At 38.1% G+C, this 27160-nt stretch overlaps 1 protein-coding gene across 1 annotated transcript in view; it reads left to right on the forward strand.

Moving 5' to 3' along the window:
- MAP3K21 (mitogen-activated protein kinase kinase kinase 21) overlaps positions 1-27160 on the forward strand; it is a 70005-nt gene that overhangs the window by 20817 nt on the left and 22028 nt on the right. The window contains exons 2-6 of the mRNA XM_010591015.3: positions 1397-1580; positions 9963-10111; positions 10973-11148; positions 20742-20982; positions 26342-26464. Coding sequence (XP_010589317.2) covers positions 1397-1580; positions 9963-10111; positions 10973-11148; positions 20742-20982; positions 26342-26464 — 873 coding nt within the window. The remainder of the gene's footprint in view (positions 1-1396; positions 1581-9962; positions 10112-10972; positions 11149-20741; positions 20983-26341; positions 26465-27160) is intronic.

A 27160-nucleotide genomic window follows, 5' to 3' on the forward strand; every position in this document is an offset into this window, starting at 1 on the left:
ATGACGCTTTAGGAAATTTAATCTGCTCGTGGTGTTATATAAAACAGATTAGAGAGGGCAAATGGCCACGTCAGACCTGTTAGAACGATTGTAATTCAGGTGCGAGGTGATGAGGGTCAGAAGTGATGTCGGGACGAGGGAAATGGAGATGAGGGTATTCACAGAACATTCCATTTAAGTGTGAAGTACCAGGGTAGCACAAAGGTTTAAGCCCCCGGCAATTAGTCTCAGGTCCACCTAGAGGTGTCTAGGAAGAAAGGCCTGGCTGTCTACTTCTAAAAGGTCATACTCTTGAAATCCATGTGGAGCACAGTTCTACTTTGACATGTGTGGGGTCACCCTGAGTCAGAATGAACTGACAGTAACTGGTTTGTTTTGTTTTTTCCATTTAAGTAGAGCAGTAGAGCCAGAAGTTGGAGTGCATTGGACTGCAGAGTTTTAAGGAATGAACAGGGAGATAAGTTAGAAAAATACAGTAGGTTTAAACCATTCACTTAAAAGTTTTTGTAGCAAGTGGAAGGAGGCATGTGGGGAGGTAGCTGCATTAGAGCTTCGTGGAAACCTGGAGAACACTTCTGTGTGATTATGGGCAGAGGAAAATAAACCAGAAGAGAGAGAGAACCTGGAGGTTACCAGAGAGGGGCGAGAAAAACTGCAGGGGGTGGGGAGGAGAAGGGAAACTGCTGTGGGTGGGAAATATTGAGAAGCACATTTATTTTACCTAAAGGAAGAATTCAAGGGCAGACTGAGGTGAGCTCTGCCCCTGAAAGTTGGTCGTGGGGATTCTCTACTTTGTCAGCAATGTGGGGGTTGAGGAGTCCAGCAACTGGATGATGTTTCTCTGACGTTTTTACTTTTTACTGTTTTGAAGTTCACTAAAGCAATTATATCTCATAAGTTATCTTCGTGTGTTAGAATTGCTGTAAGCATTTTGCAGATTTAATTTAAGATGATGTTTGGTAACAATGAATTGTAGTAATATATAATTTATTTGCGATATTTTCTAATATAGTCAATAGAAAAGACTCTACACTTAGGTCAGGAATAAATTCTTGGAAGAAAATAATATCTTTTTCTCATATCAGGTAAACTTTAACAGACTTCTGAGACGACTTATGGTAAAGAGAAATACCCCTGTGCTACTGTGAATTGTGTCTGTGGGTTAAAAAAAATAATAATAAAAACTTCTAACTTCAGGCACAAATGATGCACTAAACGTGAAGAAATCAGGAAATTAAAGGTTATGACAGACACTCATGAAATAAGATAAAATAGTAAAATACAAGTTCAGTGTCATTTACTCTGCCAACCTCAATGACAAAAAATGCAAAAAAAAAAAAAGTGACTGAAAAATTATAAAGACATTAAAATAATCTCACCTGGGATTTTTCTTTAGTTTTGCTCCTTGAGAAGATAGAGCATGAGGACGACATCTGCAATAAAACGTTGAAGATTACAGATTTCGGGCTAGCGAGGGAGTGGCACAGGACAACCAAAATGAGTGCTGCAGGCACGTATGCCTGGATGGCGCCCGAAGTCATCAAGTCCTCCTTGTTTTCTAAAGGCAGTGATATCTGGAGGTAAGCACCACGTGCTTTGTTTTTACAAATTTCCCACAGATACTGGTTGCTCTATTTCACTTAAATGAACTCCAGACTACTCAGTCATTTTGAGCATAGGCCTTTTTGAAGAAGTTTTTTTTTTTTAAATGGTTTTGATCAAGATAGTAACAGGTAACTGGAGGTTTTCCATGTCATGTGACTTCTATTTGATAGGAGAACGTTCCTGTTCAATCTGAGGTTTGAGTTAAACTGGTTTTGTGCTGATGGCAGTGCCAAGATTTTTAAGTCCTGCCCGTAAATGAAAGTAAATTTTCACTGTAAGTAGTTTTGATTCCTTACGGTGTACAAACAGAATATTAACATGGAAGGCATTTGAGAATAAAAAATTTTAAACAAATCCCTTTATTTCTCTACTAGCTGCCCTGGAGCTGACTCCGACTCATGTCAACCCCATGTGTGTCAGCATAGAACTGTGCTCCATAGAGTTTTCAGTGGCTGATTTTTCAGAACTGAGTGCCCTAAGCATTTACACCACCTAGAGACTCCTTTATTTCTATAGATTGTATCGTCTAAGGATTAAAGCCTCCTGTTCCAAGGTGAAGAGCTCGGCTCAAATGGAAGACAAGGTTATCTTAATTTTCATGCAGATAATGTCTAATTGGGGAATGGCGATAAGTAAATAGTGTCAATAAAAGAACAACAAAGAAAATTATCTCTGTTTAATAGTTATCATGCACTGAGAACTTACTTGCCTTTATTTAATGCTCATAAAATCCTGTGTTTCAGGTATTGAAATTCAAGGGTTTTTTTTGTTTGTTTTTAACACATTTATTGAGATTCACATACCATACACTTGCCCATTTAATGTGTACAGTTCACTGACTTTTAGTATATTAATTGAGTTATGTAGCCGTCACCATAATCACAAACATTTTCATTACCCTCAAAAACTATGTACTCTTTAGCCATCATTCTCAGTCCTTCCCTTCATCCCAGGCCTAGGCAACCATGAATCTACTTTTTGTGCCTATATATTTGGCTATTCTGGAATTTCTTATGAATGGAATCATATAATAAATGACTTTTTGTGACTGACTTCTTTCACTTAGCATGTTTCCAAGGTTTATCCATGTTGTAGCATGTATTAGTACTTTATTCTTTTTTATGGCTGCGTGATGTTCCGTTGTATGTATGTACCACATTTTATTCGTTCATCAGTTGATGGACATTTGGGTTGTTTCCATATTTTGGCTATTGTGAATAGTGCTGCTGAGAGCACTCGTTTACAAGTTTTCGTGTAGACATGTGTTTTTACTTATCCTGGGTAGATACTGTTTTAGGCTGGCTTCCTAGAGAAGCAAAACCAATGTAGCATATAAACATATATAGAGAGAGATAATGTAAAGGAAATGGTTTATGTGGTTGTAGAGGCTGGAAAGTCCCAAGTTCTTGGGTCAGGCTGGAGGCTTTTCCTGACCCACATAGCTGAATGTGTTGGCGAATCCAAGATCAAAAGGTCAGATAGGAGGCCTCTGGCTCACAGGCTGTGGAGGCCAGTGAATCCCAAGATTGGCAGATAAAATGGCAAGTAAACTGCTATCTCAAGTACCAAGAACTGAAGGTCAGATAATTAGGAGCCAGCTGCAGGATCCAGACCCAGCAAAAGCTAGCAAATCTTGCCAGAAAGCCCACCAATATTGGATGCAGGCCACTCCCTCAAGGAAACTCCCTTTCAACTGATTGGCTGCTCATAACAGATCTCATCATGGAGGTGACCACATTGTATCAGATCTCATCATGGACGTGATTACATCATTAAAAAGCTGCCAGACTACATCGTAACTGCCAGACCACTTAGGATCCTGGCCCAGCCAAGTTGAAACACAACTTTAAGCATCACAGTTCACCCTTTGTCAACTTAGCACCACCTGTACACATCTCCTTAAACCATATATAATCTCTGAATAAAGACAATTATAAAGTCATACTTGCACCTAACTTGATACAACTAACACGTATAGAACCAAAAATGCATTAGCCATGTTTGCATCTTATATTTTACAAATGAAGAAAACAAAAATATTTGATGTACACGTACAAAGCAGAAATACACGTAAGAATTACAGTCTTCGTTTCTGCAACCATTCATGTTGTCGTAACTGGTGTTCATAACTACCTTCTTCCACCACCCTTTCTGTATTCCCTTTGTCCTCAGCAAGTGCCTCATCTGGTCGTGGTTCTTTGCCTGGTGGGGTGACCCAAACCTTCATTCCTGAAGTGTCTGGGCCATTAGTAGTCATGTCAGAATTGGGTTGCTGTAGTTTTCCATTGACTTTAATCACAGGGCATGGTAGTACTAAGATACACCTTAAGGGATCACCTGCATTCCAGAATACTGTTCTTTACCTCCATTATGTATTTTCAGTATGCTTTCTTCTTGGTAGTCAGGATCAATAACTCCCTTCTTTGCCTGTTGATCCAGAGGCATAAGGAGCCCAAAGTGGCCAGGTGGCATTCTGAGCTTCCAGTTCAGTGGAATCAATGATGTGTCTCCAGGTAGGAGCATTCCTCCCTTTAGAATAAGACCTCTAGACTCGCAGGGCATAGGGTCGTGGGGACAGGGAGCAAAAATTTTACAAGTGGGTCACTAGGGTTAATAGTGAGTAGTGAGAGGTGCCACTCCCATTTCCGTCCCTTGATTCCTGAACCAATGAATCCTGGCTCTGGGAGAAACAGTACCATATGGGCCTACTGCTGCACTTCATTTCATGTGAGGTGAGTCCCTTGATCTAAGGTGATGCTGTGTGGGATACCATGACAGTGGATAAGGCTTTCTGTAAGTCCATGGATGGTAGTTTTGGCTGAAGTATTGGCATACAAGAAAGGCAAATCCATATCCATAGTAAGTGTCTATTCCAGTAAGGACAAAATGCTGCCCTTTCCATGATGCAAGCAGTCCAGTGTAATCAACCTGCCGCCAGGTTGCTGTCTGAGTACCTTGAGGAATGGTGCCGTATTAGGGACTCAGTGTTGGTCTCTGCTGCTGGCCGATTGGGCACTCAGCAGTGGCTATAGACAAGTTGGTGGCCGTGGTGAGTGGAAGGCCATGTTGCTGAGCCCATGCATAGCCTCCATCCCTGCTGCCACGGCCACTTTGATCATGAGCCCATCAGGCAATGATGAGAGTGGCTGGGGAAAGAGCATGACTGGTTTCCATAGAACGTGTCATCCTATCCACTTGATTGTTAAAATCCTCTTCTGCTGAGATCACCCTATGGTGAGCATTCGTATGAGACACAAATATCTTTACTTCTTTGGCCCATTTAGAAAGGTCAGATAGGAGGCCTCTGGCTCACAGGCTGTAAAAGCCAGTGAATCCCAAGATTGGCAGGTAAGCTGCTAGCTCAGGCCCGAAGAGCTGAAGGTCAGATGAACAAGAGCCAGCTGAAGGATCCAGACCAAAGCCAGTGAGCCCTACCAGAAAGCCCACTTAGACTGGATGCAGTCCACACCTCAAAGGAAACTCCATTTCAGCTGGATGGCTGCTCACAACAGATTTTACCATGGAGGTGATCCCATTATGCCAGATCTCATTTGGAGGTGATTGCATCATTAAAACGTAGCCAAACTGCATCATAGCTGCCAGACCACTTAGGATTGTGGCCTAACCAAGTTGCCACACAACTTTAACCATCACAGATACTAGGAGTGGAAGTGCTGGATTGGATTGTAACTCTATTTAATCATTTGAAGAACTGTATTCCAAAGTGGCTGCACCGTTTTTCTTTCCCACCAGCACAGCATGCAGGTTCCAGTTTCTTCATGCCTTTGCCAACATTTGTTACCTGACTTTTTGAGTCTAGCCATCCTAGTGGATGTGAAGTGTATTTCATCGTGATTAAAATTCCTGTTTTTTTACGTAAAACTAGAGGTGAGAGAGGATATGGCAGTTGCTAAGAGTCCATATCCTGGAAGTGGCAGAACCCTATTTGAACCCAGTGTCTGACTTCCAAGTTCATGATCAATAAAATAATTTCCCCTCACAATCATTGGATACACTAGAAGTTACTCCCTCAAGTTAGTGGCAGAGCCTCTGACAGTATAAGTTCTGTGATGTTTCTTTAAAGCTTATACTATCCGTTTAAAACATGATTTAATTGTTCTGCTTGTAACTTTTAAGAAGTTTATCAACTGTGTAAGGGCTCTATAACCTCTTAGGGCCATTTTAAAAAACACAAATGTTTGAGCCTCACCCCTTACTTAGTGAATTAGACTCGAGGGATGGAGCCTGAGTGCTTTTATAAAGCATTAAATGAATTTTCTCTGAATTAATTAAACTAATTTTTGATGATATAACAGTACATAGGCTATTCATTTAAGAAATCAGACTTTAAGACTCTAGAAACTATCCAAATACATAATGAATTAATTTTACATTCATAGTAGTATATCTTAAGGCTATTTTGTGTGCTTCTGTTATAAACTGTGCAATTACAACCTGTACAAATGCTGTATAATCTATATAAATACTTTATAGAAGCCTGGTCTGTTGTAAATATAGAAGAGAACCAGTAAGTAAGAAAAAAAAAAAAAATCTAACATCAGTCAGAATATGGGTCTTCAAATCTCTTCACTCATTGGAGAGGCCTTCTCTCAGAATCTATTTATTTGTAACTTATTATCAGTTTTGAAAAGCTTGATTGTCTGACTTTCACTAAAAGCAGCTAATTAGAAGTTTGGGAAGGGCTGCTAAACTAGTAATAGTAAAAAAAATGGTAGCCAAAAGCAAACAGGAAAAGAAAAAAGGCATAAAATATTATGAAAAGGACTTGAAACGCTGACCTCTAGGGCCACCTAGTTGTGGAGCCAAACATCCCTACACATCTCTCGAATGCATTGATCTATGTTTTTTTTTTTTATTTTATGAAAGCATAATAGAGTTGTAGCGTGTCAGGATGGGCATCTGAACTACCCATACTACTGTTTTATTAATTGCCCATAAAAACAGTTTCATTCAGATATCATCGCTTACTCTCTACAGTGCTAGGCATTAGTGATTGTGTTTTTATTAGTTGTCGTCTTCTCTTCCCCCTCTCCTTCTAAAATACTATGAAAAGTTGACTGCCCTGTGTACTCAACATTATCATTTAGTTGTTACACAGCGAAACCCATGAGAACTGGAACTTGACAGGACTGCCTTGTTTTTCTGGGTCTCGAAAGCTTTCTGCCCTTGACAGGGTATGGCTTACCACTTTTCTGTCACCGTCTGTCAGTGGAAAATATTTGAGTTTACCTTCTTTGGCAGGTTTCCACCTTACAGTTTCTGGCTTTCTCAGGTTTTACTGTAATTGCTCTTGTTATTACTCATATTTACAGATTAGGAAACCAAGACCCTGAGAGGTTAAGAAATTTATTCAGGGTCAAAGGCAGGAAGTGCTAGACTCAGGTACCAGAGGCGAGATCCATGACTCGTGGTACCAAAGCCCTTAATCATTATGGTACTTTAGTTATTTGGAGAGCAGTTTCTTATACTATGTCCTCCCTAGTTTAATAGAACAGAAAAATATGTACTACACTTTAGAAAGAGTTTTTTCGAAATATTTTCATTCTTTTTACATTGATATTTAATGGAAAAGCCCTCTTTGGAAAAGTAACTTATCCTCAAGTACTCATTCTCTAAAACTTGCAACTACAAGGTTTTGTTTTTTGTTTCAGCTTTATTTGCTGATGAGAATAACAGTGAAGTTTCTTTGAATTTAGGCATAACAAGGAAGTTTCTTTGAATTTAGACAAAGTCCGGTTATTCTTTCTAAGAATTTTTTTGTCCTCTGCCGTGATTTTTGTGATTGATTTATGAGTTAAGTTTTCTCGTTCTTGAAATTAAGAAGATATCTCTACTAATGAACAATAATACAGATACTAAGCAGATTATCTTTGAAAAATACTCTTTTCAACTTCATAGCTAACAGTTAAAGCATTACACAGTTTACACGGGCTGCATTGTGTATTTCCTTATTTATTTTTTATGAAACAATGCTTTGAGAAGGTAGAGCAGATATCATAGTAAAAAAACTCTGAGACAAATTAATTGAAGACAAGCTATAAGGCCTCTGAGTAGAAACAGCAGGCAAGTAGTGATACTCCCAAAGCTCAAACTCAAACCGTCTGCCTCCACTCCCAGTCCTCTGTCATTGGTGCCCTGTTACCTCTTCTGTTCACAGCAGGAGCCCTGGGGTCAGTGGCCTGGGACTCAGATGCCTCTGTTTAGGGCTAGTAGCAAGTTAGCTGGAAGACCCCTAAGGCCCTTTGATGGAGCACATTCTGTCGTTTTCTACAGTCTTTTCTGTATGTTTTCAAAGCATAGTCTTTGAGTCCAGTGGCACTTGATGGAGAGGCCTTTAAGTTTTCACATCCAGGGATGACATGAGCCTGGAATCCAGATAGTGTTCCAACTCTGTAGAGCAGCTCTTCACTGTATTGTTGTCCTTTCCCACTCACTGAAGATGAGAGGAAAATCGAATGAGACTCATAAATAGATTCTGTAGCCAAATTTACATAACTTGTGTGTGTTATTCTGACTTGCTTTGCCTTCCCTTAAGGCGTTTCTTTTCCTTAATGCATATTTAACTACCTTCTCTCTGATATTTTTTTATACTTGTACAAGCAAGAGAAGAAATGAGAATTACGTTACTTCTCTAAATTTAGAATATTTTTTAACTTAAAATTATCGAGGTTTTAAAAGATTAGGTTTCATGGATTGAATTATGTCCCCCCAAAAATGTGTGTATCAACTTGGTTAGGCCATGATTCCCAGTATTGTGTGGTTGTCCTCCATTTTGTGATTGTAATTTTATGTCAAAAGGATTAGGGTGGGATTGTAACATCACCCTTACCCAGGTCACCTCCCTGATCCAAGGTAAAGGGAGTTTCTCTGGGATGTGGCCTGCACCACCTTTTATCTCTCAAGATATAAAAGGAAAGGGAAGCAAGCAGAGAGTTGGGGACCTCATACCACCAAGAAAGCAGCATCTGGGGCAGAGGCGTGTCCTTTTGACCTGGGGTCCCTGTGCCTGAGAAGCTCCAGGATCAGGGGAAGATTGAGAACAAGGACCTTCCTCCAGAGGTGAGAGAGAGAGAAAGCCTTCCGCTGAAGCTGATGCCTTGAATTTGGGTTTGTAACCTACTAGACTGTGAAAAAAATAAATTTCTCTTTGTAAAAGCCACCCACTTGTGGTATTTATGTTATGGCAGCACTAGATGACCAAGATATTAGAGTACAAATAGAAATTTATTATTAGTACTAATGGAATTAAGAAAAAAAAAAAAAAAACTACGCCTGTTTCTTATATGCTTGTGTATTTCAATTTAAAGTCAAGTGAATTATCTGGATTGACTCTAATTTTTTTATGTATTAAAAAGGGATAGTTTGAGTGTATTTTACGTTTTGAAGTAGAAGAAAGCTAAGATACTGGCCTGTATAGTATAGTAGAAGAGAATAAATATATACAAGCCACAGGTTTATTTCTATGTTATGGTATGCTATTTGTACTGTGTATGGATGTATAGTGAAATTTGGTTTTTCACCTTCATCTAAAAATTTATTTAGAAATTCTTTATGTGTGTATTCATTTGTCCTTGTTTATAATTGTATTTGCCTTTGAAGAACTGAAGAAGCAATTATCAGTGAACCCCGCACCCCAACTTTGATGTTGGAAGCTGTCATCCTTCATTCTTTACTCCCATTTCATTCCATCTTCCTCCATAAAAAAAGAAATATATGTCCTGCCAGCCCAGCAGGCTCAAGGAGGTCCCATTGATTTCTTTTGTTGGTTACTCTGAAGCAACATAGTGAAAACATTAGAAACAGGTCTCCTAAAATATAGAGGGGGACAAGACAGTTGAGCAGTTTCAAAAAACTTTAAAAATGGTTGCATTTCAGTGCTGTAGGATGTAGCATAAGATTTTCTTAGGGCCAGGATCTTCATTATCTTACAAGTCCTCTGGAGTTTTTATTTAAATGTGGAAAAATGAGATATAAGGAAAAAAATTCTCTTGATAAGTCTTATCAAAACCACCATGTTACTTTTAGTGTGTGGACTGGCTCTGACTCTGTTTAACTGAATTTTTTACTGCTCCTAAGCTTTCCTTATTCACTAAAAAAAAGTAGTTTTAATTCCGACCTATAATGGCTGTGTGATTTCTGGAAGGAGTGTGTTTGCATTTGTTGAGTTGCTGACCAGAGCAGCATACCTGCCACATTGGGGCAGTGGCCATTTATGGGCTTTGTTGGAAGAGAAGGATTCCTTTTAGGAAGTGGATGAAGGTACCGATGCATTCATCCCACCAATGAGGTCATAAGGAAAAGACACCATTTAACTTTATGAAAAATTTACCTTATAGTTATGGAGTGCTGCTGTGGGAACTGCTCACGGGAGAAGCTCCTTATCGTGGCATTGACGGTCTTGCTGTGGCTTATGGAGTAGCAGTCAATAAGCTCACTCTGCCCATTCCATCTACTTGTCCTGAGCCGTTTGCTAAGCTGATGAAAGGTATCAGTGTAGCTGTGTTTGCGTTTTGGTGGGAGGAAGGGAAGTCAGTCATAAGTACATCTCTTTTTAACCAAAAAAATAATTTCTGTGATTCTAATTTTCAAATACTTTGGTAATTACACTCTATTAAGAATTAGAAACCTTGCCTTTGATCTAAGATTTGAGGTAAAGTTGTGATGAACTAAGTAACTTAAAACAGTCCTCTTTTATCACTGACTCATTTACATATAAAAAGTTTCACCAAATACATTAGTAGAGTTCAAACACAATATTGAATCAGCTCCAAATTTGCTGCTTTAAATTTGATGAAGTAATCATCAATGTTTTACAGTCTTAACTGTCATGGTTTTTCCATGACCTTTTCTGTTTGATCCTTATCTTTTTTAAAATTTTAACTCATCCCGTAAGCACGTTACTCTACATTATTAAGCTCTTTCTTAGAACTTCTCTTGTGCCTATGACATTTCAGAGTCTTTGGTTTTCTTAGGTTGAGTTATATAACCCTATAGCAGTAAGCCATCTTTCCAGGGGAACTTAAGCCCCTCACACACAGAGTTCATGGTAAGGCATGGAACCCACATGGCCATATATTAAGTGCAATATAACATTGAAAACAACAGCCTCATCTAACAGTAATTATACATGCCTTTGACATGGACGCTCTGTGAAATGAATTATTAAAAGTCATTGTCAATAGGTTCTTAAAATCTTCAGTAGACACTTATGTCATGGACTGATGGTTTAGAATGACAAATGTTAAATTAAAAAAATATTTCAGTATAAAACATTTCTTAGAAACTCTTGTTGGAGTTCATTTGAGTTATGCCGAGAGATGGAATTAATGGGTTCTGGTTATTTTAGAATGCTGGGAACAAGACCCTCATATTCGTCCATCATTTGCCTTAATTCTTGAACAATTGACTGCTATCGAAGGAGCCGTTATGACTGAGATGCCTCAAGAATCTTTTCATTCCATGCAAGATGATTGGAAACTGGAAATTCAACAAATGTTTGATGAGTTGAGAACAAAGGAAAAGGTGAGAGATACGTATTTTTTAATAATATTTCATTGTGTTTTTGGTGAAGGGTTACACAGCAGTTCAGGTTCCCATTCAACAATTTCTACGCAAATTGCTCGGTAACATTGATTACATTCTTCACAATGCATAAACATTCTCATTATTTCCGTTCTGGTGGTTCTATTTTTATTAATCTAGTTTCCCTCTCCCCTTACACTCTCATTTTTGTTTTAAATTAATTGTTGACTGTTTGGTCTCATATAGGTGATGTTTTTAAAGGAACAGAGTACTTTCAGGTGATACTGTTTTTTGAGCCAATTTGTTATTTATCCACAAGGTGACCTCCAGTTAGTTTCAGTTTAAGGTTTGAAGAGTATATCAGGGCAGTTATCTTGGGAAGTCCTCCAGTCTCAACCAGTAAGTCTGGTTAGAATGGTCTGTAGTGGTAGCCGGGCAGCATCTAGTTCCTCTGGTCTCAGGGTAGATGAGGCCATGGTTAGTGTAGACTGTTTGTCCTGTAGACTAGTTTCTTCTTTGAGTCTTTGGTTTTCTTCTTTCTTTTTTGTTCTGGAGGAGTAGAGATTAATAGTTGTATCTCAGATGGCTGTTCACAAGTTTTTAAGACTCCAAACACTACTCACCACATTGGAATGTAGAACATATACCTTATGAACTAAATTATACTAGTTGACCAAGATGTTCCATGAGACTATGGTCCTAATCCTTCAAACCCAGAAATCCAATCCCATGAGGTGATTGGTTGTGTCTAAGACTGTCCATAATTATGGCCCCTTTGTGCTTTATTTATACGAGTATATGCAGATAATAGTCACACAGATGCATATACATATGCATACACCTATAGGAGTATATTTGTAATTGTATTATTACTAACATTTATGAAGATTATGAAAGTTATGAGCCAAGGACCACTGTTAGCATCATTCTAAAATATTTTCAGACATCAATACTTATGGATTCTTGCCTTCAGGTTAAAGAAACAACCAAAACAGAACTGTACTCAAAATGTATAATTGGAAAAACAAACTTTGATTAGGGGAATTTTCTAATGTCAAAAAAAAGTAGAGAGAATAGTATAATAAACCCTTTGTGTATATTAACCATCTTCAGTAATTGCCACTGTTCTGCCAGTTTTGTTCCTCTCTCTTCCCCGTCATTACTTTTTTTTTAATCGGAATATTTTAAATAGAATCCTAGATTCAGGTCATTTTACCCATAAATCGTATGCGTCTTGAATTGCTAAGGATTTTTGAAAATAACTCCCTTGCTATTACTATCTGAGAAAATTAACAATAATTCTTGAATATCATATAATCCTGTCATTTAGGATATATAATATTTAGTTTATGTAAGTATTTGAGTACTCTTTCAAATATCACGATTTGAATCTTTGCATTTTGTTGGTGCAAATCAGAATTTAAACAGTTTCTGCATTGTTTTTGGTTGTTTTATCTTTTAAAACCTCTTTTATGCTAGGTATCACCTCTCCCCCAATACACATCTCCTATTATTTTTATTATTTCCAGTGCCACTGCTTTGTTGGAGGAACCAGGAAAATGTATAAATTTTGAATTTTTTAACATGATGAATTAAGAAGGAAAAAAAAAAATTTGTATGTTAAATGGAGTCCCTGGGTGGTACGAATGGTTAATGCTAACAAAAAGGTTTTGTTAACGAAAAGGTTGGAGGTTCAAGTTCACCCAGAGGCCTGCTGATCTACTTCTAAAAATCAGCCATTGAGAACCCTATGGAGTATAGTTCTACTCTGACACCCATGGTATCGCCATGAGTTGGAATTGGCTTTACCACAACTGGTTTTGGCTTATATGTTATATATGCTGAGGCTGCAGTTAAGTTGCCACATACAAGGTAAAATATGAGAGAAAAAACATGTAATTTTGAAGGAAAACTAGCAGGAAAGTTAGTTCAGTTAACATAGTCTCTTTTTGAATGGTGACAAATGACCGTTACTGGGCATTAAAGAACCCTAAATTCAAGACATGGTTCTGCGCTAAAATTGTAGAATTTGTTTTTTTAAAGATTTTTTAAGGCTTTTTTAAAATTTTTATTGTGCTTTAGGTGAAAGTTTACAAATCAAGTCATTCTCTCATACAAAAATTTATGCATACCTTGTTATATACTCCTGGTTGCCCTCCCCTTCACGAGACAGTACACTCCTTCCATCCACTGTCTCTTTTTGTGTCTGTTCGGCCACCTTCTGACCCCCTTTGCCCTCCATCTCCCCTCTAGACAGGAGATGCCAACATAGTCTCATGTGTCTACTTAATCCAAGAAGCTCAGTCTTCACCAGTATCATTTTCTATCCCATTGTCCAATCCGTGTCTTAAGAGTTGGCTTTGGGAATGGTTCCTGTCTTGGGCTAACAGAAGGTCTGGGAACCATGACCACCGGGATCCTTCTAGTCTCAGTCAGACCATTAAGTCTGGTCTCTTTATAAGAATTTGGGGTCTGTATCCCACTGCTGTCCTGTTCCATCAGGGGTTCTCTGTTGTTTTCCCTGTCAGAGCAGTCATCAAGTGTAGCTGGACACCATCTAGTCCTTCTGGTCTCAGGCTGACGTGGTCTCTCGTTTTTGTAGCCTTTTCTGTCTCTTGGGCTCATAATTACCTTGTGCCTTTGGTGTTCTTCTTTCTCCTGTGCTCCAGGTGGGTTGAAACCAGTTGAAGCCTCTTAGATGGCTGCTTGCTAGCATTTAAGACCCCAGACGCCACTCTCCAAAGTGGGATGCAGAATGTTATCTTAATAGATTTTATTATGCTAATTGACATAGAAGTCCCCTGACACCATGGTCCCCAAACCGCCTCCCCTGCTACGCTGGCCTTTGAAGCTTTCAGTTTATTCAGGAGACTTCTTTGCTTTTGGTGTAAGTCCAGTTGTGCTAACCTCTCTTGTATTGTGTGTTGTCTTTCCCTTCACCTAACATAGTTCTTATCTACTATCTAATTAGTGAAAACCCCTTTCCCTTCCTTCCTCCCTCCTTCCCTCATAACCATCAAAGAATATTTTCTTCTCTATTTAAACTATTTCTCGAACTCTTATAATAGTAGTCTTATACAATATTTGTCCTTTTGCAACTGACGAATTTCACTCAGCATAATGCCTTCCAGATTCCTCCATGTTATGAAATGTTTCATGGATTCACCATTATTTTCCATCGATGTGTAGTATTCCATTGTGAATATACCATGATTTATTTATCCATTCATCCGTTGATGGGCACCTTGGTTGCTTCTATCTTTTTGCTATTGTAAACAGTGCTGCAGTGAACATGGGTGTGCATATATCTATCTGTTCATGTAAAGGCTCTTATTTCTCTAGGATATAGTCCAAGGAGTGGGATTGCTGGATTGTATGGTAGTTCTATTTCTAGCTTTTTAAGGAAGTGCCAAATCAATTTCCAATGTGGTTGTTCCATTTTATATTCATACCAGCAGTGTATAAGTATTCCAGTCTTTTTAGAGATATTTTTGTAGTACTTGAGCATTTTGATGAACCAAGGTTTATTCTTGTCTCAAATATATAATGGTTCAAAGGGTTAAATTCTTCTGTCAAATGTACAATAAATGTCTGGGCTAAAGTAAACCCTAGAAACCCTGGTGGTGTAGTGGTTAGGTGCTACAGCTGCTAACCGAAAGATCAGCAGTTTGAATCCACCAGGCGCTCCTTGGAAACTCTACGTGGCAGCCCTACTCTGTCCTATAGTGTCGCTATGAGTCGGAATCGACTCAACGGCAATGGGTTTAAAAGTACAACATTGTAAGTAATTCCATGTAACCTTCTAGGGAGGCATTTTAATATCTCATGTATTTGTGATGCTAAAATAATAGAGTTATTTTTAGGTAGGGGACATTGATTTGATTAAATCAATAGTCCATGTGTTTATTCCAGTTTATGACCTTGAAACGTGGAATTATGGTATACCTGGGAGTCATTCTCCTTGCTCATGTTATTGTGACTTATGTAGTGTGCTCTGTAGCACATCTCTAGACTTTCATATTTGCTTCTGGCACTGAAGACCCCATAGCCAGCCTGAGCCGAAAGGAAAAGGCAATAGAGGGAACAACAAGTTGTGGCTTGAATATATATGCATAAACATGTCCTGAGCTGCTGTATATAGTACTGTGTGTGATACCAAGACCTCATGTTCCAGAATTCTGTTCTTAAGTTATCCTGTTCTTAACATGCTAAACTAAGTATTAATACAAATTATGTCATAGGCATTTCCCCAAATACAAATTGTTTTGCATAGCTTCCTTGTGTCTTTGGGGAAATTGTCCTGAGTTTCAGTGGTATAAATTTTTTTCAGCAAACAATATGTTCAATATTGTTGAACATACTGTGTGCTGAGCACGGTGCTGGAATCCCAGGATACAGAGATGAATATGGCAGTCTTTATGCTTGAATGCTCCTTTGAGTGCCAGGGTGGGGATCTGGACTTTCTGTTGACAAGTTTTAAAAAGGGGCTTGACAGCACTTTCAGGCCAAACATGGAAGTTAGAACCTCCTCCTCATTTCTTCCAAGAGAACTGCTTTCCAATTCTGTTCCTCATTCTGCTTCCTTTTTTGTGATAATGGAACCACTGTTTTCTCAGGTACCCAGTCTTCTAAGCTGTTACCCACAGTCGTCTTCTTGTAACAAAGATCATCAGTGGTAATTCACTACCCTAACCCATGTTGTCCTCGCCTGTGTCCAGTCCTGCTTCCTTCATCGATCCCCCTCACCACTGCCAGTGACCTTCCTAAAGTCCTGCAAAACTGATCATCCTTGTTTCTAAGAGTCAACTTTCTTCATTATTAACTTCCATTCTCCTTACATAATTAGCCTTACTTTTCCGCTGTCTCCTGTACCCACACATGCCGCATTTCTTCTAGTTGCCCTGGTGTCATGCTCTTGACTTTTGGCCTTTGCACATACTGTTTCCTCTGAGGAGAATACCCTCCCTTCCCTAGCTTTATCCCCACCTCATGATTGCTGGCTCCTTCATTCTCACTTCTTCATATCTCCCTTCCCTCACTCCACTGCACAAGATAAACTGTATGTTATCATAGTATCCTTTATTTCCCTTGTCGTGGCAGGGAATCATACTTTATCATTATTTGCTCATTTAATTGGTGTGCCTTTTTCACTAGATAATAAGTTCCTGAGATACACTATTTCATTCTTGTTCATTTACATCCACAGTGTTGAACAAAGTACTTGACTTGGCACTTGGTAAGCATTAAATAAATATATTAAATAAACCTAAGTACAGTTTCTCAGTTTGCTCTTTAACTGTATCTAAACAGGTGGGAAGACTTAGCAGGTGAATGCAGTTTAGGCCTGACTATGAATAAATACATAAGAAATACCAATCACATGTTACTCTGTTCAGATCACACCCACAGTATTGTGTTTGATTATGAGCATCATGGGATAGCAAGCCTCCCAAGGAGGATGGCACAGAAGGCGAGGAGCCTGGGCATCTGAGCACACAGCCAGCAGTGGAGGACACGGAATAGGATGAGGAGTGTAATGGCCTTCCTCAAATACTGGGGAAACTGTCAAGTGGTGAGGAAGGAGATATGTTTCATGTTTGTTTCTGAGTTCAGAAGTCAGATGTCTTGGGAGAGTACTCCAGGGATTGAAATTTGGTCTCCAAGTCAGAAACCTTCTAGCACCTGAAACAGTGAGATGAAGGGCTGCATTAGGTTTTCAGCTTCCTTCAGTCAAGGAATTTAAGCAGAGACTGAGGGGTTGTTTATATGGAATTCTAAAAAAATATAATAGACAACCTACTCCCGCCCCCACCCCTATCACCCTATTAAGTCTTTTGCAGAATGCCAGAATCTATAGTAGCCTAGTGTGGTGGTTAAGAAAGACCAAGAACTCTCAGACAGCCTGGTTGAATTCTGGCTCAGCCATTTGCTAGCTGTGTGATGACCTGGACCCTGTGTTACCCTCGTTGCCAACCCACATTAAAATGGTAATAGAAATTGTCTACTACAGGGCTGTTGTGAGAGTTAAATGAGCAATATATGCGAAGTACTTAGAACAGTGCCTGTTGTTTTGTGTGGTCGAGTCAATTCCGACTCATAGCAACCTAATAGGACAGAGTAGAACTGCCCCTTAGGCTTCCTAGGCTGTAATTTTTCCCAGAGCAGATTGCCAGGCCTTTTCTCCCTCAGAGCTGCTGGTGGGTTTGAACCTCTGACCTTTCCATTAGCAGCCGAGTGCTTTTTCATCGCACCACTGGGGCTCTCGGTAAGTATTTGCCTTCTTAGAAAATGTGGTTGCTTTGATTGAAGCCAGAGCAGGCACTTCAGGCTCTGAGGAATAATTCTTGAAAAGGCTAACTGGATTACTTTTTAAAATCTTGCAGTTCTTTGAAAGATTACTGCTGTCAGTGATATTTTGATATATTGATGCTTCTGATAACATTTGTTGGGAAATGTGATTGTTGAGTTCAAAAGATAGGGAAAGTATTTTCAGGAATTTTTAAATTAGATGTTTAATAGCAAAACAGAAAAGTTTTGTGATGTGGAAGAGAAACTTGAAGAAAAAAAGAAACTTAAAATCACAGAATTTGAAATTGGGAAGTGATTATTAATAATTACTGCTATTTGAAGCTTTTTTATTTTTAATTATTGATAATTCATGAAACTGCAGGATATAGATATATAATGAATTGATTCTTTTATGTGGTATAAAAATCAAAGCATGCTTCAAAACTGGATGCCTGTGCCTCCTCCATTTGAGGCTTATAGTTCTTTCTTATCCTTTGACTGGTTTTTGAGCTGTCCTAGAGCTCTCGTTGCTTTTTGTTTTTACTTGACTTTTGTATAGTGCTCTTTGCAGTGCAGCACTTACACTATCTTTGAGCCTTTTTATTTTCAGTTGAAGAATGTACAATATAATTTGCTTAAAGTTTCTGTGTCCTTTTTGATGGGTTAAAAAGCCCAAGGTCCATGCTCTATCTCCCGTTCTTGCTCGCTGATTGCCTGCAGTGGGAGGCATCAGACTTGGAGTTAATGGGCAGTGACTTGGCTGTGGTCTGTGTTACTCAGTAGCCTGTAGGCTCCATAAATACAGGTTCCTCCCCAAATTCCTGGCTTCTTATCTCTGTATGTCTGTCTTTGTGCGTTTGTGCGTGCACCTGTCTTTGAACCACTGTATGAAGGCATGTGGCTGTTAATGGTTAACATCTGTTGCCAGGAATCTGGATTTTCCATTACCAAGAATGACCTGTGCCAAGCAATCAAACAAGTATTACTGCTAGTAATCTCATCAACTAAAAGAATTTTTTGTATGCTTCATAATTTCAAAGTATTCAAAAGGATTCTAACACCCCAGGCTTTTTTTTCCTTTACTTTTGAGTACTTAAAATCTATTCAGAAGGAAGATTACTTTTGTTACTTTCCTCTTTGATCTTAATTTTTTTATCTTATGAAGTCTTAAGTAAATTTTATTATCATTATTATTACTCATAAAGTCATGATAAGAGGATTCACATTTTAGCTTGGGACCTGGAATTAAAAATGGTTTTTTATTCCAATACTGTAGTAGTGGTACACAAAAAGCCTAATTGAGTTTGCTTTCCTTACCTAGTCTACGTGCCATTTCATTTAACAATAGCTAATTGGATTGTTATCAACACCACTGGGAGGTAATATCTTAACAAAAGGGCAGATAATGGGTGAATTAGATTAGACAGTTGATCAGAAATTATCTGCTGTCTCCAGACATAATAACAGTAAAATAATCCAATTTGGATAAACTGATTGGGGAAGGCCACCAGTTAAAAAATGGGTTCCAGATTTTTTTTTTTAACGTGTAGCATTTTTCCTTTTTTATTTTCAAGTAGTAAATAGTATTTGGCACCGAGTAATGAAGAAATACTGGTCTGCTTAGAAATAAGAATCAGCTGGTACGTATCAGCATGAGTGATTTGTGTATCAATTGTTCTTAAGTAAATCATTTCTCCCACAATTTTGTTCATGCAGTTCAAAAAAAAAAAAAAGTTTTAAAAGTAAATTTCAGTTTGCTTTGGTACAGTTATCACACATTCAGAATTAGTTTGATCTGAATAAATACATTTCTTTGTCATCAAGACTCCCCAGTCTTTCTTGATGTTGTCCTGTTTATTTGTGGGAGGATGATCTTCTGTGTTTATTTCTCTTCATGATAATTATGCTGACAGTTCGACTCGAATTACCTTTGAGCTCATTGTAAAAAGTCTGAGGGATTAGTCCATTGAATTGTCATTTTAGTCCCATGTTTGACTCTGTAGTTTTTTTCCATGAGCCTCTGTTTATATAGTATTTCTTCTTCAATCAGTGTTTTTAAAGTAGGCCTATTCACAGTGTGGCCTACATAGGCAAAGTAGGAAATGTTTGGGCAAAGCCCAGAACTCCATTTATGATTAACATTCCACCTGGGAAGGCATCTGCTGTGCTTAACAAAGGTGTTGGTGTTAGGGTAGTATAAGATTAAGGTTAAATTTGTCTCGAGCAGCATATAAAGGCTTGCGGATGCCTTGATTTCCATGCCAGTGCTTGATTTATTGCCAGGGTAATCTAGAATAGAAAGTAGTTCATCAATAAAGGAATATTCACGTCTCTGCCAAAGAACAAAACAGTTTGCAGAAATGAAATAAGAATGGGGACATAGTTTAAAAGCTTTGTAGAGTTCTCAGTTTTACTGTTGAATAATTTATTTCTAACAAGATTAAAATATTCCTCAATTCATAGATTTTCTGTTTCTAAGACTTTCAATAATTCTAAAACCAAAACCAAGGGAGAGTTAAACTTTAAGCAATAAGTATGATGGCACTGGGTTTTTTTTTATGATGACAGGAGCTTTTCTAGACTAATTTGTAAGATCTAGCATAATGCTTTTCATATGTTAATGTGATCCTAAAAACTTCTTTGTATACTGAATATGTTTTCCTTTGTCTTATAATTTTTAGAAGTGTCTTATTTTCATTTCCATTGGGGCCACAGCTGACTTGTAAAACATGAGCTTTGTTTCCCTCCCCCCCTTAATATCCCTACCAAGATGTGGTCACCTCTAAACTCTGAAGCACCCTAAGGAAGTCCTTATATAAAGATCAACTGCAGTCTTTTGTAACTAGAATAATTATCCTTTAATTAGCCAAGTTTTAACTTTTGGCCTTATTTTAAAATGGATCATTCACGTCTATACTTCATTGGTATGTGTTAATGTACATTTTCTGTGTCAGGTGATACCAAAGCTAGAGGTAAAAAGAAGTGTCATGTTGAGTTGTTAAAATTTGTTACGCTTCTTTTAGGATCATAAAGATAAAAGAGCAAGATGGAGCCTCTGCATCTTTTTTAGGTTTAGTCCAAGGTCTTAGCCCTGGTTTTCTTATCTATGAAGAGCTCTGTCCTGTGTAGATTTGAATGACCAGGTGGTTGGTTGAACAGAGGAAGAGGAAATTTTTGCTTCTCGGATGTGCACGGAAGTCAAATGGCTAAGGGGGGTGTGGGTATAGTGTTGAAGTAAATAATGCCTGAGAAGTGACCTTCTTCCTACTGGGAGTGACTCACGTTGGTGTGAATCTTTGTCTCAGGAGCTGCGGTCACGGGAAGAGGAGCTAACTCGAGCAGCTCTTCAGCAGAAGTCTCAGGAGGAGTTGCTAAAGCGGCGTGAACAGCAGCTTGCAGAGCGGGAGATCGATGTGCTGGAGCGGGAGCTTAACATTATGATATTCCAGTTAAACCAGGAGAAGCCTAATGTGAAAAAGAGGAAGGGGAAGTTTAAGAGAAGTCGTCTAAAACTCAAAGACGGACATCGAATCAGTTTACCTTCAGGTATGATTATGTCCTTAGATTTCGTAACGGTTTTCATGTGTCCCGTCAGCTACTTTGTTTCATCAGAGCTGGAAAATAAGATTTTAAAACATTAAAGAAATAAGTGTCTTCAGTTGTTTACTTCAGTTCATATTCATGATTAACCAGTTAACCAGGTGCTGTCAAGTTGACACTGACTCGTGGCCACCCCATGTATGTCAGAGTAGAACTGTGCTCCACGGGATTTTCAGTGGCTAATTGTTCAGAAGTGGATTGCCAGGCCTTTCATCTGAGGAGTCGTTGCCTGGACTCAGACCTCCATCTTTTGGTTAGCAGTGAGCACATTAACTATTTCCACTACCCAGGGACTCTGTATTCATAATAGAATGAGCTAATTAATTTTTCATATATAAAATAGCATAAAACAGTAGTACATTTCATGAGTTTTTAACTGTCAGCAGACTTTCATATTAATGAACTAAATTTATTTCTTTTGAAGTCAAAGTGGACCTTCTTTTTAGCTGATTGCCCTGAATCAGTGTTTTGTGGCATTGTAAAAGTCCAGACAATAAAATGACTGATGTTTCATTAAGTTTATTGCTTTCAGAGAATCTAAGAAGTCAACTGGTAACAGCTCATTTGGAACACTGATGTTGTTAGCACTTTCAACAAAATATAGCAAATACTTCAGTTTTGTTGCTGCTTTCATCTGAGGGTTTAGTGTGCTCGAGGTACAAAAATGAACCAGCAAATCTAGGAAATCTGTTAAAACAGTTTTAAAACCTTGTGACAAAAACTTAGAATAATTACTTGTTTTAGGAAAAATTAAACAGAATAGAAAATGCAAACATATTAACTCACTAAATGAAGTTCTTTAATATTCTGTTATACTTGATTTAGGGACAAACCAAATACCCTCACTGTATTTTGTGATTCTTTTTAATGCCAGGAAAGAATGGTAACAGAACAAGAGTAAGCTGTACTTTTATAGAATTTGTATTAAGTATCTACATCTCTATATCTGTCTGTCTCTCTAAATATATATATTATATACTAAAAAAAAAAAAAAAAATTTTCCTAAGGTGTGTGTTAATGGCATGGCATTTTGATTTAAACAACAGTAACTTGACAATTTTTTATATAAAATGCATTTATATAGCACTTGGCTGCTAACCAAAAGTTAGGTGGTTTGAACCCACTAGCCACTCTGTGGAAGAAAGATGCAGCAGTCCGCTTCCGTAAAGATTACAGCCTTGGGAACACTATAGGGCAGTTCTCCTATGTCTTGTAGGGTCACTATGAGTTAGAATTGACTGAGTGGTAACGGGTTTGGTTTTTAGGTTTTTTGGTGTATAAAAATGTCTTGTAAAATAATTACTGCGAAATACTGGAAGCCTTGAAGCATTTTTTTTTTTTTTTTGAAGCATAATGTGACTTTTTAGATTATTGGAGATGTCCTCAATTGATCAGAAAATTGCTAGTAAATGGTAGTCATGAGTATACAGCATTCATTATTAATTACTGGTTTATTGACGCGAGAATAGATGATGGGTCTTTATTGATTTTACCTTTAACCTCCCTGAAAAAGAAAAAAAAAAAAGATAATTTTTCAGGTTCTTTTCTGATGGTTGCTTTTAGTTGAAGTGTAACTTGGAGGACCACTTACTGAAATGTCTTATGTACCAGTCAGCCATAATTCAAAAATAAAATATTTTATTTATGGTGGGACATACACTTTCAAGTACACAGGGTGGAAAAATTCAGAGTCACTAAGCGTGAGTTTTCTTCTCCATTTCTCAGTTATATTAGCTTTCTTCTTCTATCTGTGTTGTGACAATGTCGTAATAATTAATACTCACAGTTTCCCTTGGGAAACTGGGGAGGGAGTAATGAGAAATTGATGGAAAAGGAAATAAACTCAGAAGAATAAATGAAATAATTGCAATAATTCTTTAGTCTTCATTGGTAGAGTGATTAAATATCTCAGGATTCAAACTTTCACTCTTGGTTTTCTTCTCCAGTGTTTCCTAGGTTAATAAAAAAAAAAAAAAGGTTAATATCTTGAGTTTATTCAAAGTTGACAGAGTATTTTTGACTATTTTTGCCAGATTTATTTTATTCCTGGATTGTACTGTTTGACTTTCCTCCTTCTGAGAATACAGGGAGCAGTTTAGTTACACATTTATTTGCCTTGTGGCACTTAATAAAGACTCCAGTTAAAACATAACCAAAAAAATCTTTATAATCTTAATCCATCACGAAGGAATGGAGTCCGCTTCTGGAATTTAGTATTACAGTTACCTCTCTTGTCCACAAGGTGGTGTTACATTGTTGTAATACTGGTACTAATATGGAAACTTTCTTTTTCTCCTTAAACCTCTTGCTATTGAGTCGATTCCTACTCATGGGACTGAGCAGAACTGCCCCTCATAGGGTTTCCAAGGAGCAGCTGGCTAGTAGATTTGAACTGTCAACCTTTTAGCTAGCAGCTGATCTCTCAACCACTGTGCTACCAAGGCTCCTTTTTCCCATTAGAATTCCCAAACTCTCTGTCCCCCGCCTCCCCACAATACACACACATACATTTAGAACAGACATCCAAAAAAGAGGAATAGCTATAGAAATATTTTTCTTCTTCAGGAATTTTGCTAAAAGAGAAAATTATTGGTACCTTAAGTTCAAAGGAGTTTGTTGCCTCTGATGTTATTTTCTACTAGAAAATTCTTTGAATTATGAAATCTTAGCACTGTTTAATAGTATAGTATTAAGAAAGAAAACATCTGATAGGTATTAGATTGAGCAGTGATCCTTTACCCTCAGGGACTTGCCTTGCCAAATTACTTGAACTCCTTTTGTAGGATTTTTCCACATATGTAATTAGCTTAAAGAATTTCTCAGAAACATATTTGAGATTTCTACAAGCTGACCCTTAATATTTGTGCCTGCAGATCTTTTAGAAACTTGTTACTAAATGTCAGTAATTGGATTCACTTATAATTTTGTGCTTGAGAGTCAACCGATGGTAACTTTTAATCTTTTGGTTCTTTCTAGCCATGGTGGCTTATTACTGTAAAACTCAAGTGTAGTTATTCCTGCTAGAGTTCCTTCATTGGCTACAAAATAAGGACGATTAATGCTTTAAAAATGAGACAGCGTAATAAAGGATAATAGGCTTTAAATTATACTTTGTGAAAATTTAGTATTTATCTTGGCATTTGTAGAAAGAAAAAGTACAGCCGTGGTGGAGATATTTATTCTGCAACTGCTTTATACCACCCCCTCTCTATTATGTCTGTTTCAAGCCAAGGTATGCTTTTAGGAAGTGTAAAAAGAAGGCAAAGTGGTTTTAAAGTTTCCAAAAGTTGCTTTGTTTCTAGAGCAGTGGCTTTATAATTTCAGCTACTTCACAAATGCATAAAGCCTGCAGAGATCTCCCTACCGTGTATGCGTGCGTGAGAGTGAGTGTGTTCATGTGTAGGTAGGGGAAAGAAGGTAAAATACCTCACAAGAATTCTTTCAAGAATACTACTTTTATTGCAAAAATGATTATTCCCACTGAGGGTATATTAGCTCTGCCCATGATCAAGGAAGTATAAATATTAGCAATAAAAACACATGTATAGGTTTTACTTAAAAGTCTGATGGTCTCCATCAGTGAATTTCTGGAGAATCATTATTCTAACGTGTATAAAGAAAAAATGAATGCCAGCCACAGTTACTTGTCAATTAGGTGTTAGTTTTCCTAAATGTAAAATTGGGGCAGAATCAACCTTTTCCTGCTTTATAGAGACAAAGATACTTATGATAAAAAAAGGGTTTTGTTTTTGTTTGTTTTAAGTGTTAAGTATGTAACTTTCAGAAGATCAGAAGCACTCTGAACCCGAATCTTAGGTATTGTTAAAATGTGGTGTTGCACCTATGATACACATCCTTGGCTTTGCAAATGCTCCATGTGGCCTACCTGATGGGCGTTTAGTATCTCTTCTCCCATCGGTGGTACAGATGATTTATCATTCAAATACTGTGGCCTGGTTCTTGCATTCTAGTCCTGGGGCATTCAAGAACACACCTGCCTTCTGCTGTAGACTGGAGGGCTCATCCTGCTGTAAGCATCCACAGGGCATTTGCTTTCGTAGTGTTGGAATGAATCACATGGCTAACTAGACCTATCTAAAATAAAGTTCCATATCTTATGGGTAAAAATATTTCTTTTTATCACCTCCTTTCCTTCCCCTGTCCACTCAGTCATCAAGTCCTACTGAACTGTTGTCTTGCTTCATTCTTTCCTTTACTAAAAGTGCTCTGCCCTGGTTAAATCTTTTATAATTTCTTATTTAGTCTACTGAAGAAGCCGCCTCTCTGGTACTTCGTTTCCATTTGTTCTGTGTTCCGTACCAACATCCATCCTGGTGTACGTTTCTGGGCAATTAACTCTAAGCAGGAGTTTGATTGTGTTGAAAAATCTTACAAAATTTTTTATTCAGCAGACACTTGAGGATCTACCATGTATGTACAACTACTAAGGGATATGATAAATAAAATAAACATGATCTCTGCCCTCATGTTACTTATAATGTTAACAGAAAATGGTTTTTCAACAGAGATTGATTCAGCCCCTTTTATGTGCAAGGCACCGAGCTAGTTTGGAGTGGGATAGAGCAGTGATGGAGACAGTAGTGGGCCCTGCCCATATAGAAGCTAGATTGTATTGGGGGAGAGGGAGTGGACCTTAAGCCAGTAATTAAATAATTATTTATTTGCTGTAATTGTTAACTGTCATGAGGTAAAAGTCATATGACGATAATTAGCAGAGATGTAACCTGGTCTAAGGGAATAATAGAAGCCTCCTTCTCAAAGAAGTGACATTTAAGTTGAGACTTGAAGTAGGGATTTACCAAAATAGGGAAGAAAGAGAACAGACAGAGAGCACATGTAGTCACCACAACAGCCCTGAGAAATATTGTTATTCACATGTAACAGATGAGGAAGCAGGCTCAGAGAGGTTCTTTACTTGTTGAGGTACATAGTTTGTTAGTGACAGAGCCAGGACTCATTTAAATCCAGGTCCTATTTCAATTTCGTACTGTTGTTGCTGTTGTTTTATAAATTGTGTCAAACTGAATAAGGGTAACTTCTCCCCAGAAGACTGTAAGCCCTAAAAGGGTGGAATAATATTTTCTTTGTATGTTTGTGTGCGTGTCTCTCACTCACTGTATCTAACATATGCTGAACTCTGGATTATTTATTGACTTGAACCTTGAAGATATACTTCACACTTGCTATCTTGCAGTTTTGCTTTTATTGCTATATGCTAAAGGCAGGATATGATAATAACTTAAAACCATGAAACCTCTATTTTTTTTTTTTTCTCTTCCAACAGATTTTCAGCACAAAATTACCGTGCAGGCTTCTCCCAACTTGGAAAAACGAAGAAGTTTGCACAGTAACAGCTCTAGTCCACCAAGCAGCCCAACGATAATCCCCCGACTCCGAGCCATACAGTGTAAGCCTTTCCTCCTGCTTTGACGTTTATTTCTGACATTTACTTGACTCGCATTGAAATTCTAGCAGAACCTTTTTATAGTAGGTTGTAAGTAAATATGTGAAATGGAAAAGGTGTCACAACTATTTGGGAAATAACATTTAATCTTAGGTCCTTAGCAGCAACAACAACAAAAAAAACCAGTTGCTGTTGACTTGACTCCAACTCCTGGCGACCCTATGTGTGTCAGAGTAGAACTGCGCTCCACTGGGTTTTCAAGCCTGGCTTTTCTAAAGTAGACCTCCAGACCTACTGAGGTGCCTCTGAGTGGATTCAAACCACCAACTTTTTGGTCAGTAGCCAAGTGCTTAACCATTTGCTCCACCCGGGGTTCCTTCTTAGTTCCTTAGAGAGTCTAATTTTCTTGTACGCAAATGATTTTTAGATTCAGTGCAAATGGCAACGTGACCAGGCTTCAAAGTAGAAAGTGAAGTAACATATCTTGAGACATTTTATTAAACACTTGCATGCAAAATTAACCCACTGCAATCAAGCCGATTCCAACTCATAGCAACACTATTGTTGTTAGGTGCCGTCGAGTCAGTTCTGACTCAAAGCGACCCAGTGTACAACAGAATGAACCAATGCCTGGTCCTGTGCCATCCTCACAATTGCTGGAGCCCATTGCTGCAGCCACTGTGTCAATCCATTTCATTG

This window comes from Loxodonta africana, chromosome 25 (assembly GCF_030014295.1).
Source record: "Loxodonta africana isolate mLoxAfr1 chromosome 25, mLoxAfr1.hap2, whole genome shotgun sequence".
Lineage (NCBI taxonomy): Eukaryota > Metazoa > Chordata > Mammalia > Proboscidea > Elephantidae > Loxodonta > Loxodonta africana.